The sequence below is a fragment of the Protobothrops mucrosquamatus genome, unplaced genomic scaffold, assembly GCF_001527695.2.
Source record: "Protobothrops mucrosquamatus isolate PMUCROS unplaced genomic scaffold, P.Mucros_1.0 scaffold_297, whole genome shotgun sequence".
NCBI lineage: Eukaryota > Metazoa > Chordata > Lepidosauria > Squamata > Viperidae > Protobothrops > Protobothrops mucrosquamatus.
In genome coordinates this window covers 66211-78699 of record NW_015386373.1, presented here as the reverse complement: position 1 = coordinate 78699, position 12489 = coordinate 66211, and the positions used below count along the sequence as shown (strand labels likewise).

At 40.8% G+C, this 12489-nt stretch overlaps 1 protein-coding gene across 1 annotated transcript; it reads left to right on the top strand.

The window, feature by feature from the left end:
- Window positions 1-5867: 5867 nt before the first annotated feature.
- On the top strand, window positions 5868-12273 carry HEY1 (hes related family bHLH transcription factor with YRPW motif 1). The gene is made up of 5 exons (XM_015832055.1): window positions 5868-6131; window positions 6869-6944; window positions 7062-7145; window positions 7261-7342; window positions 9421-12273. Exons 1-5 carry the CDS (start codon window positions 6043-6045, stop codon window positions 10002-10004), a joined length of 915 nt encoding a protein of 304 aa, XP_015687541.1. The 5' UTR covers window positions 5868-6042; the 3' UTR covers window positions 10005-12273.
- Window positions 12274-12489: the final 216 nt, after the last annotated feature.

The following is a 12489-nucleotide window of genomic DNA, read 5'->3' as shown; positions in this document are numbered from 1 at the left end:
CTAATAAAACCTAGAACTAAGGAGAAATTTTCTGACAGAACAATTAATCAGTGGAACAACCTGCCTCCAGAAGCTGTGAATGCTTCAACACTGAAAGTGTTTAAGAAGAGACTGGATAGCTATTTGTCTGAAATGGTATAGGGCAGTGGTTCTCAACCTTTTTAATGCCGCGACCCCAACCGGTCGTAAGTCGAGGACTAAACCGGTCGTAAGTCGAGGACTACCCAACCGGTCGTAAGTCGAGGACTTTCCCTGCCCAGGAGCGCCACGCATGCGTGGTTCCGCCCCCTGAGGCGTAGCTGGCAAGCGGCAGAGACGGAGCAGGCCGACCACCAGCTGGCCCAGCCCAAGGGAGGTAAGGCACCCGCTGGAAAAGGGGGAAAAAAATGGCGGACAAAAAAAATGGCGGACAGCCTTGCTTGGCGACCCCCATGAAATGGTCGATCGACCCCAAATGGGGTCCCGACCCACAGGTTGAGAACCACTGGTATAGGGTTTCCTGCCTGAGCAGGGGGTTGGACTAGAAGACGTCCAAGGTCCCTTCCAACTCTATTATTATTATTATTATTATTATTATTATTATTATTATTATTATTATTATTATTATTATTACTACTACTACTACTACTACTACTACTACTACTACTACTACTACTACTACTACTACTATATCAGAGTGGAGAAAGCACCGACCCTTGCAGAACCTGAATTATCACCTTCGGTTCCTGCAGTCACAGGATCTACATTTGTGGGCTTCACAACTGACTTGCTAGAAGCAAAGTTAATTGAGAAGGCAGAAATAACATCTTTAGTCACTACCACTTCTCTCTTAGCAACCAGGTTGCTGGTTCCAATTGTGGTTGTACAGTTCCATGGGAAGCATCCTGGAGGTAGTAAAGGGAAGAGCAAGGAGCTGACTTACTAATTTTATTTCTGATAAATTAGAATTTTGGGTTTTGTCATATCTGATATATTAGCCATTTTATAAACAGCAATTCCCTTTCCTATGGCAGTATTTTGCAAAAGTGCCCATAATATGGTTTCAAAACTTCAAATGAGCAGCCCCATCCTAAAAGATTGGAGACCCCCAACATATCTGGCATTAATTATAGCTCACATAGTACATATCATAGTCCCTGCATATCCAAAACATGGATAGTATTTAGTAAGAGCATTCCAACTAATATCTCTTTGCCTTTCTTCTTATCTTTTTAGCTTCAGCAGGAAACCCAGTTTATTTATTTATTTATTTTTAAATCAGAACAGGAAGTTTTTACTCTAAGTATTGTAGCCAAACAAGTCTGAAAATTTACCTACATGTTTAACCAGGTTAACCACAAAGGCTATTTTTCTCTTCTGAATCTTATTAGTCTTTGTTTGCCTGTGCTAAAGAAACATGCTTTTTTCCCCTTTCCATGGGGCAGGCAAGAGAAACAAGGGGTTGGATCAGTTTTCTTACAGCCCTCTAGGAAGTGATCTTTCAGCTGTTGCTGTTAACCACACATCTCCCCAGAAAAGCAGTAGTCCAGATAATTAGCACAGGTGATGGGAATAGGAAACAAAAGCCCAAACAATAGTAGCGTGGGAACACAGCCTGAACAACAATTACACCACTTCTAAAATAAATAAATAAATCCAACAATAGGCTATAACCTGCAAGTCAATAATTTGGGAATAATATTGAAAGCTTTGACTGGATTATTGCTCTAGCCTTACTGCCTCATACAACAGAGTCAATAAGACAAAATGGGATTCTTGTTTGTCCAATATGGGTCTGTTACCTTTAGTTTTAATTCTGGGTGGTGTAGCTGTACCCCTGAAGGAGCAGGTCCTTGATTGTAGGGTTCCACTTGGACTCAGCTACTGGTAGATGGGCAGGTGGAGGCTATGCCAGATAAAGTGATGCCTAGTTTCAGCTGGTACAGTAGTTGGAAGCTTACTTGGAATTGAAGGCCTTGCCTGTGCTGACTCATGTCCTTCTTACTGTGTCTAGATTATCACAATGCACTTTATATGGCAATTCCTTTGAACCCCACTCAGCAACTGCAGTTAATCCAAAATGCAGGGTGTCTACTATTGACCAGGGAGGATATGTACGGCATTCCCCTATAATGTCAACGCTGCTAACATTGGATGATCTTGCTTTGACAACAGATGGAAATGTAGTCATTTTTTCTCTATCGCTTTTAGAGTTCGTTGATGCTGGGAGGGGGAATGTGGATGAGAGTCCAGCTAGTCATAACAATAATAACTCAGCCGTGGGAACCCAAGGTTATTAGGTCCAGAGTTGATAGAGATTTGGCGGGCTGGAGAGCTGGGGAGAAAGCCCGCACTTCAAGTTAATTGGGGAATGTGATTTATGACTGTTAATTGGAGGAGGGAATTGTGCTTTGCTACTTTGTGCCAGGAGCGGGGAATTCAGTTTTTGGCTTCAGCTATGTAGTGCCGATATTTTGTTTCTCGAATAAAAGATTCTTTAAGGAAAACAATGCCTCAAAGTTCTTTTGAAGAGATTCATCTGTCGGAACCATGACATATAATTCATATTGAACAGCTTATAGAAAAAGATGGATCTACTTTATTTTGGCTTATTATAAGCAGTTAATATTTTGTCAGTTTTTTTTAAAAAAAGATATTTGGGTTTGTTTTTTTTTACATATTGTTTCTAGCTTCACCTATTTGACATCACAAACCTATCCACTGCTTGTATGTGGCACTTGGATAACTCCCTTCCCTCCGTTGATGTGGCTCTTGGGCAATGAACAATTGCCTGCTTCTTATTGTCTGCAGCAGAAATATTGGTACCAGTCAATGATGTGGGAATGGCAGCAACCCAAAGGAGAATAACAGCTTGATAGAAGATCTTCCGTGCCCTTCTTCTTTTGAGCAGAAAAAACATGCAAGAGAAATACTTTTCAAAGTTAATTTAGTGTACTTGTAAGAGCAAAGGTCAATAGTAGTGGGTTTCCTTTTCAGGATGCCTTAAAGCATCCCCCTCTCTTTTCAGTGTTATTTTGACTGAGTCATAAAACAGCCTCCTGGAGGAGGAAATAGAAAAGGACAGGAAATGCATCCAAAAATAAACCTTGACCTCCAATGTTGGCTAAGAAAATGACACTTTCAGGGCCGACCCTGTGCTTCCCGGAAAACAGTTCAGCTTCCTTATTAGCTGTGAACCCCAAAAAATTGAGCTTCCCCTGAAGGTTTAGCCAGTGTTTTCTGTATCTAAGGTGCGTAAGGAGAATTGGAACAACAGGGGGCTGGGAAATGGGCCAATTCCTCAAGTTTGCTGCATTCAGACAGTTTTTAAGCTTCTGAAACTACTCTTTGGGGATATGAGCACCATATGGGAAAGAAATCTGCCAGGCCTGAACATCTGATCTTGCTTAGGCCCCAAACTCAAGATCAGAAGGACAGTTTTAAAGCATTTTTAAACAATAAAGCAGCCATTTCCAACTTAGTTCTCTTTGGTATGTTGGGTTATAGCTCCCTCCTCTTCATTAGCCTAGCCATTGGTCACACAGTTGGGAATAAGAGAAAATGCTGGGTATCAGGCTAGTTTGAAAATAATTTTGTTTTGGTATGTTGTTGTATAGAACACAATTACAGTAGCCAAAATTAGGTATCAGTCTAGGATCTAGTAAAATAGCCTGCCAATTCCAGGGAACAATTCCCTTCAGCACCTAATTCATCTGCAAGTATTATACTAACATGCCTAGATATTGTCTCCATAACTTCCTTTTGAAGTTTCTACGAGAAGCTAAAAGAATCTCAGAGGTCTCTTAGGTCAATCAGAGGACACAGCATAGAAGCAGATGTGTTCTTTGTAAAATCATTCTATGTAATTTCCATTTAACACGAATATTTTTTATGAGCATATGTACATATGGATTTCTACTTTGTCAGCTTTTGGGTGCTAATACACAAGTGGCGGTGAAAGCTGGACATTACATGACACAGAAGTATAATTGCATCACTGTGTAAGTGGAACAGTCTTTTCCTTTTTCCACAAAAAAGCAGTAAATGCTGAATTTCCAATTTATTGCTCATGATCAATAGTTTATCTTTAGAATCCAATCTATATTAGATGTTTTTAAAACATTATTCAGATCTGTGAGGATTCTGATGTATTTCTGATGGTTTGGGGCCAACTCATTAGTTCACTCAGTATAGCCAATTTTATGTTCCCCTCAACAGCCTATTTCCACACCTCTCTTAATTTACAAAACTAGAAGCGGATGGTCTGCATTATGAAATGGTTATTTCAGCTACGTACAGTAGTGGCCAAAATTGTGGAAACCTTTTGGGAAAAGTGTATTTTTGAGGTTTGATGGCTAATAACACCACTTTTTTTTGGAGTATTACCATAAAATTATATATCAATGGAAAGATAATTTAATCAAGAATGTAATGCAACAAAGTTTGTTAAATTATCTGTACTGTATTCTATGAAAGGTTATAGCCAAATAACCAGAAAAAAGAAGCACAACTTGCTTAGGTTGATATCACATAGCTTGCCTTCATCTGATTGTAGCCAATGAGCATGAGTGTTTACAGAGCCAATCAGGTGTCATCTTGTTTTGGCAACGAGCCAATCAGATCACAGTAGGATTCAGTTATTGATGTCATGTACTGAAGCTGAGAGGAGGACATTTGTCAGTGTGTTATGTGATCGCTATGGAGTTGGTTGGGTTTTTTGTGCTCTTTCATTTAGCGAGCTTGTAAAACATAATAAAATTAAAGTAAGTTGACTCGTTGCCCAGAAAGCGATGTAAAACAGTATTATTAAGTGAACAAAGCTACAGTTATAAAGAAATTAGAAGAAAAAATGATGGAAACTTAACCAAAGGTGGCATTTCTATTGTGCACTTTTCTCAAAAGGTTTCCACAATTTTGGCCACTACTGTATATACATTTCTTGCACCCTTGGCGAGTGGCATTCGTATGGGGCAGGGGTAGGCAACCTCGGCTCTTTTATGACTCATGGACTTCAACTCCCAGAATTCCTGAGTCAGCATAGCTGACTCAGGAATTCTGGGAGTTGAAGTCCATGAGTCATAAAAGAGCCGAGGTTGCCTACCCCTGGTATGGGGGAATAGACCTCAACGAAAAGCACTGAGTGACGTTCCCGTCACAAAACGACAGGCGGCATCTATTGCATCTCTTAATGTCTGCTAAGCTAAAGCGAGCTAGTTAGAAGTATAGCCTGTAATTCGCTAATGCTGCTGAACCCGCAAGGAAATCTTCGCCAGAAGTTATTCCTCGCAAATGGCGGGCCCGGAGGCGAGAGGATTCGGAGTTGCCAAACGCTGCCTCGGCCCGCCCCCGGTTGGGCTCAGAGCCGCGGCGCTTTGTGAACTCCGTGGTAGAGCACAGGGCAGCCAAAGCCGACGGCCCGAGTGCCATCGCCGCTTCACCCCGCGCCCAGGGGAGGTTCACACGCGGCAGCCGCCGCTCATGCACGCCCCGCTCAGCGCCGCCGCCGCCGCCAGCCCCGCTTGGCCGCCAGCCGGGTACAGAGCAACTTTCCCACGGCCGCCCAGCCACGCGTGTGGCTCTGCAAGCGCCCAACTGGCCTCCGGCCCAGCCAATTGCAGAGAGGAGAGGCGGCGGGACACAAGAGGGGGAGGACGGCGGCTCCCAACTCGGCCAGGGAGCCAATCCGAACCCTGTCAGCCAATCGGAATCAGCAGTAAGAGAGGGCGAGTCATTGAGTGACTTTCTTGTCAACGGGGATTGGCCGGCCCCGGCAAGGTTGAACCAATTAGATGAGACGGGAGAGCGAATGGGCTACACAGAAGTCGTATGCGGCCGGGAGCGCCTGGCGCGCCTCTCTGACTGCCCACCCCTCCCTCGGGTAAGAGGCGAAGCGTGGGAACGGGATGGGGGAGACGAAGCCGGAGGGAGCGCGGTGGCGGCTGCAACGAGCGCACTGAGCTGGCACCAGGGAATTGCCACCCACTCGTTCATTCACACGGGCGGGAAGCGGAACTCTTTCCCCCATTTTTTCTGTTTGGACTGGTATCTGGAGGGTCCGGCAGCATGAAACGGGCACACCCGGACTACAGCTCCTCCGACAGCGAGCTGGACGAACCCATCGAAGTGGAGAAGGAGAGTGCGGACGAGAACGGGTGAGGGCGCCGGGAAAAATCGGTCGCACGCGTAAGCAGGCAGGCAGGCAGGCAGACAGGCAGGCAGGGTCGCTCCCTGGCCCTTCGTCTTACTGCCGCATTAGCTCCAGGGCTGCTTGTTGCGTGGATACTGCGTGATATCTCGGCTCCCGGTAGGCAACACTATATATCCATGTAGGCAATCTGCAGAGCCGCCTCACTTTGATCACAAAGCTAAAAGTTATGCCCACTTGCCTAAACCCCATCGAACCCAGCGAAACTCACTTCCGAATCAATCGGTTTCGAAATCGGGTACCGCTACTCACTAGAAAGCCGGATAGCGCTATCCTGGATTGAGTAAGATTTATTTCTAAATGAACTTAGTATCTAAAGCGAGAAACAGAAGGGCAGTCAGAGCTGCCTGTGCACCCAGTTTCACTTAGAAGTTATGGCCAAGAAGGAGCACTCTGCACATGCTTGAGGCAGTCTTTCTGGGTCTTAACACTTTTTTCCAAGACTTTAACCGCTAATATATACTGATTGGCACAGGACTGGCTCTAGCAGATCTTGGCTCTCAAAGCAGGAAGGAGTGGATGGTGTTAGGCATCAGAGTTTCCTGGAAATAATATTAGCATCTATTCTGCACCCATTTGCACACCTACACGTGCGTCTATAGTGTAGTAATTCGTAGGGGTGGGAATAGTGTCCCATTTTCTGTTTTGGATCTGTACTGACTTCTCCCTTCTTGCTGTTTTTAGAAATTTGAGCTCTGCTCCAGGTTCAATGTCGCCAAACACCACTTCCCAGATCTTGGCAAGAAAAAGACGTAGAGGTGTAAGTTTTTTCCCCTCTTGAATTGCTCTGATATGTGAACAATTACCCCACCCCCTCTCCCCCCCACACACTGCCCAGTATTGCTTCTGGGGAAAAAAAAACATCCTTTCCTTTCAGATTATTGAGAAGCGTCGCCGTGATCGAATCAACAATAGTCTATCTGAGTTAAGGAGGCTGGTGCCTAGTGCTTTTGAAAAGCAGGTAAGTTTGAGGGAATTCAGTGCTGCAATTTAGTCTTGCTGTCTTGTTCTCTGGCTCTCTCTGTGCTTCGCTGGAGCCCAACTGCCTTTGCACTGATTTGTCTTTACTTTCTTAGGGCTCAGCCAAATTGGAGAAAGCTGAAATCTTGCAGATGACAGTAGATCATCTGAAAATGTTGCACACAGCGGGAGGAAAAGGTAAGATTTTTTTTTTTTGTCTAGCATTGAAATACTGTCTTGGCACTTAATTATCGGAACTGAAGATCAGCAGGATTAGCCGGAAGCTAAAACTGAGAAAGTAGCTGTGTTCTCCCAAGTGTATTCCTTATATTGTTTAAGCAACACTATTGTGATTGTGGGAGCTCAAAAGATTTGCAAAAATACAATCTCTTTTGTATGGAAAGAGGTTGGTGGGAGAACTCCAAAAAGAGGCTGGTATGGATAGAATAGTACACTCAGTGGACAGAATGCTGACTTGGTGGGTGGGGAGAATGCAAATTTCGGTAGTGGAGAATGAAATTGGAATGGAATCTCCTTGAAAAGAAGAAACTACATTGGAGCATTTTATAGTGTAGTTACTTAGTCCTGCATGTACAAAATAGCACAATAAGGCTACAATATATATATATATAGTAGGGACAAAACAAGTGTTATGATGTAATCATGCAAGTCCTATGACTTATATACTTGGATCTACTGTTTAGATGCAAGTGTGAAAGAATAAGGTTTACAGTGTGATGTCTTAACACACATTTTGTCATTTTTGTGGTTTATACTAGATGCCATATTTAAGTTATCTCTGTGCTGTAATTTCTTAGTGGGTCAAAAAACCAGGATACTGTACAGATATAATATGTTTGTAGTTGCAAATCATGGAAGAGCATGGATACAAGAAAATGATGTAATTTCCTAACAATAATGTACTGTTTACTGATGCATCCTTGTAATAAGCTGGTACACAGTAGTGCAATTTATAGGCTGTAATTTGCATCCTATTAACTGGAGAATACTCTTATTAAAAATCAGGGTTGTTGCTCCAGAGTGTTCAGATGAGATTCCCTCATTTGGCAACATCCAGAAATGTAGGACTAAAATTTCCATACTGGTTATAGAGTATGGGAATTGTAATCCAATTTATTTGATGCTCTAGATTGTGGGTTATAAATAGTGATTGCATTTCTTTTGCTGACCATAAATGTTTGTTAATTATATTGTGATAATACTGTAACCAGTTCATTGTGATTTTCTGAAGATAAAATTGCAGTTCCTTGAGGCCCCTTTATCAGAGTGAGGCTGGAATTCGAGTGTACATTGTGACTTCTTAGATTATGGCCCTCTGGGTTGTGTGAGCCCAAGGGATAGGGATAATTCAGTAAACAATGATTAATTAAACATTTTGTTAGTGTGCTGGGTTGGGTTTACTCATTTTTGAGTAAACATGGATAGTAAAAATGCATGCCATTCAAGGTTCACTTACTTGGACAAAAGATTTATTAGAAGCAATGGCCTTTTTTTCTGAGCAGTTGTTTAGGACTGCATTAAGACACAGATTAAGTTCCTACCTTGAATCTCATCATCACTTAATTAGAAAATTTTAAGCCCTGACTATTCTCCTTAGCTTTGATATGTAGCTTATTAAAGATGCACTAAATTACAGGATCATTTTAAAAAAAGGTTCATGTACAATTTTTTAGCCACAGTAATATTCACAGTACTCCTGTAAAGTAATCAAATACTATTATCTTCCACTCACCTCTATAATAGGTTATTATCTGTTCTGGTAATAGGTTTTGTGTCTGTGGACATTTGAGTTTGGACTTGGGGTTAAAAGTATGAAACACAGAGAAGAGGCAGATGAGATTCGTAGTTCAGAACACACAAGTTCTGTAGTTCAAAGTGGGGCATATTTTTCTTTACTGACTTTACCTATAGTTTTATATTCTAGGCACAAGTGCAGCATGTAATTGCTATAATAGCTAAAACATATTTATTATGCATCACATCTGGATGCATAATTTGTATGCAATTTGTTTTGATTTTTAATGGTATTTTATTTAGGGAAAATGATTGCTACTTGAATGAAGTAAACGTTCAAGATTTCCCTAAGATGAATGTGATGTGTTAAGGTTTGGGCATAATACAATATGGGAAGCCAGCTATTGCAGCTTATTAATCTGAGGTTAAAACAAAAGGACAGGACAATGTTAGCTGTGAACCCAGCCAATGGATGGGAACCCATTCTAATACTCCTCCCCCCGTTTAATCCTTTCTTCTAGGCTATTTTGACGCTCATGCTCTTGCGATGGACTACCGGAGTCTAGGTTTTCGTGAGTGCTTGGCTGAAGTAGCCCGCTACCTTAGCATTATAGAGGGGCTGGATAGCTCCGATCCTCTTCGTGTCCGCCTTGTGTCTCACCTGAATAATTACGCCTCTCAGCGGGAAGCAGCAAGTAGCTCACACAGTGGGCTTGGACAGATTCCTTGGGGCGGTGCTTTTGGACATCACCCTCATATCTCCCATCCTTTGTTGCTGCCTCAGAATGGGCGTGCCACTTCAAATGGTGCAGCAGCTTCTTCAGAAGGCCCTCACCAGAGCAGAAATGTGCCTCCCCATGCTGAGTCCTCTTCCTTGAGACTGCCCCCTAGTGGCACCATTGGACCAGTGCTCCCTGTGGTCACTTCCGCTTCTAAACTCTCCTCTCCCTTGCTTTCTTCCGTGGCCTCCTTATCTGCATTCCCTTTTTCCTTTGGTTCGTTCCACCTATTGTCTCCTAATGCTCTCGGCCCACCTGCCTCAGCACAGTCAGCCAGTCTGGGCAAGCCCTACAGACCATGGGGGACTGAGATTGGAGCCTTTTAGGAACCAGAGTTACGTGTGTGTGTATGGGGACTGTAAATATTCCTCTGAACTGTGGAGCTTCCAACTTTGGTTTGAACACTTTTAACAGTTTGGTGTAAAAGGTACAGTTTCAGTTTTAACAGGATCTGTACAAAAAGAGTTTTTCTTCTTCCCTTCCTCATCATTTATTCTAGCAGACTGAATGCAGAGGCTTATCCAAATCTTTGAATTATAATAGATATTAATTTTAATGAATTATGCTGACTACTGTATGATGTTAGTCATATTTTCAAATATCATTTGTCTGAAAGCACTGGTTTAAAAGAACCCTAGAATTTCTGTCTACATTATATATTATTTTTCTGTGCCAGGACTTTAACACATATGTTGCTCTGCGTTGATTGATTATAGTTCTGAGATGTTTTTAAAAGAAAATATTTTGTTACCCATGTTCTGACTTCTGTATTTCTGAACGAAACCATTGACAAATCAGATGAAACCACTGTACTGATTCCAAAATATGCGCGTTGTTGGCTTCTTTTATTTCCCAATATAACCCATTCTTTGGGCTTTTTGTGCTGAATTATGCCACTTTTTATGGGAACAAATTTCTGCAAGAGACACAAAACGTTTATAGATTGAAGTTTTTCTTCTCCGCCCATTTTCTGCTTCTGCAATTAAGGCCATTAAATGAATCAGATTTGCTGCCTCAGTTCAAATAATTTATTTTCCATTGGATTTGGTGTGCCATTTATTCAGCAATCTCAATTGGAATTAAGACCACTAATTTAATTTGAAGCCATTACACTTGCTTTCCTAGTTTTTATAAGCAGAATGTTTCTGTCATTAAAGTTTTTTCAAGCTGGGTTTTTGAGAAAAAGACCTGCTAGCGCTGCATTTCATTAATCCTATTTCCCATTTATTTATGAAAATATCTTAATCAGACATTGCAATTAACATTACTAGATTCAGCCCAGCAATCTGATGGTTAAAAGAGGTTGGTGACAACTTCGTCAGTTAAGTGTGAATAATTTAGATAGCATCTTACTCCATGTGATTATTTTTAACATGCTGATAAAGCAGGATATGAGGTCATTCCAGTAACTTTTTCCTGTTCTTCCCAAATTCTTTTTGCTTGTCTCATACCTTGAAGTCCTACTTATGACTCCCAAAACCAAGATGGTTTGATGAACAGATGAGAACTCAGTTATTTTGGCTCCTGTTTCACTAGTGTAAAAATAAAACAATCTGTGTATTATAGTTTGTCATATACAGTCCCGGATATAACAATGGGAACTATGAAGGATACTATCATGCTGGGTTCTCTTCAACATGCAATTGATTTCCCTTGGAAAAGATACAAGAAGAAATAAGAATTTCCACTGACAGATTAGTTCTGCTGGTGATTGGAGAAAATTGGATACCACCAGTTGTAAATTACAGAACAAAAAAGTTTTAAGAAATTTAGTCATTCCTGAAAAAAATAGGGTAAGGCGTAAGTTATAATTAGCAAGTGTTGAGTAAGCTGAAGGCTCTTCTTAATTTCTCAGTAAGTCAGAACTGAAGCTTTATTTGGCAGCATTTCAGGACTTCCCATGTTTATAGTTCATGGTTATTTATACATTTACATTTAATACTCCATAATATCTTGAATTTGAAAATTTCAGTCCATAACAAAACTATACAGGAAATGTGACATATATCCATTTAAAAGTACAAGCAAAATGAATACTGTGAATAATTTAAAAGAGATTTTGTTTAAAGCTATATAATTTATCCTTTTGACATAACCAAAACTTTTGCATAATAGAATTTGAGAATTTTACCATGGGATCCACAAAGCAGATGAACATTAATAACAACAAAAATGGTTAATATACTGCAGATACTTTTTTTTATATGACATGTCTTCACTAAACATTGGAAAGAGGAATTAAATGAAATAAAACTGAGGGCATTAAAAAAGGATTTCCTCAGTTTGGAAAGGACTGTTGTATATATTCTGGGGTGGTTTTATAATAATGTGTTTCTTAAAGATACTCAACAGAGTTTCACTCAGTTGGACTTGAATACTTTTGTATTTGTGTTGTGCCTAAATAAAAGAATAAGAACAATCAAGTTGATGGGAGGTTTATTTAATTAAACAAGAAAAAAACTTTTCAACCTGTTACACCATTACTGTAATTTGTTTGGGGTTGCTTTAAACATTTAATGCTTTGTGTGTAATTTTCTATTGCATTGTGTGTCCTGATTTGACCAGAGATTACAAAGAAAATATGCATCATGAACCATTTTTAAAGCAATTTGATTGTTTATGCACCAGACAATGTTTTAATTGTTTGGTTAAGATGTGTATTTAATGTGAGTTCCCTACAATAACAATTTCTTTTTTATAGACTGCACATTAAATAATGTAAACTGTAAATCAGATGAATTCAATTTGTGGTACTGGGAACTTGGTTAAATAAAATATTTGTGTGCAAGGAGTATTGCAGTAGGCAAAATT

What these genes read in the sequence shown, in the direction of transcription:
- HEY1 (XM_015832055.1), top strand. Translation starts at nt 6,043, where the DNA reads ATGAAACGGGCACACCCGGACTACAGCTCCTCCGACAGCGAGCTGGAC. An exon ending in CAAGAAAAAGACGTAGAGGT is followed by an intron (nt 6,945 to 7,061) that starts GTAAGTTTTTTC and finishes CTTTCCTTTCAG; the next exon opens with ATTATTGAGAAGCGTCGCCG. An exon ending in GCACACAGCGGGAGGAAAAG is followed by an intron (nt 7,343 to 9,420) that starts GTAAGATTTTTT and finishes CCTTTCTTCTAG; the next exon opens with GCTATTTTGACGCTCATGCT.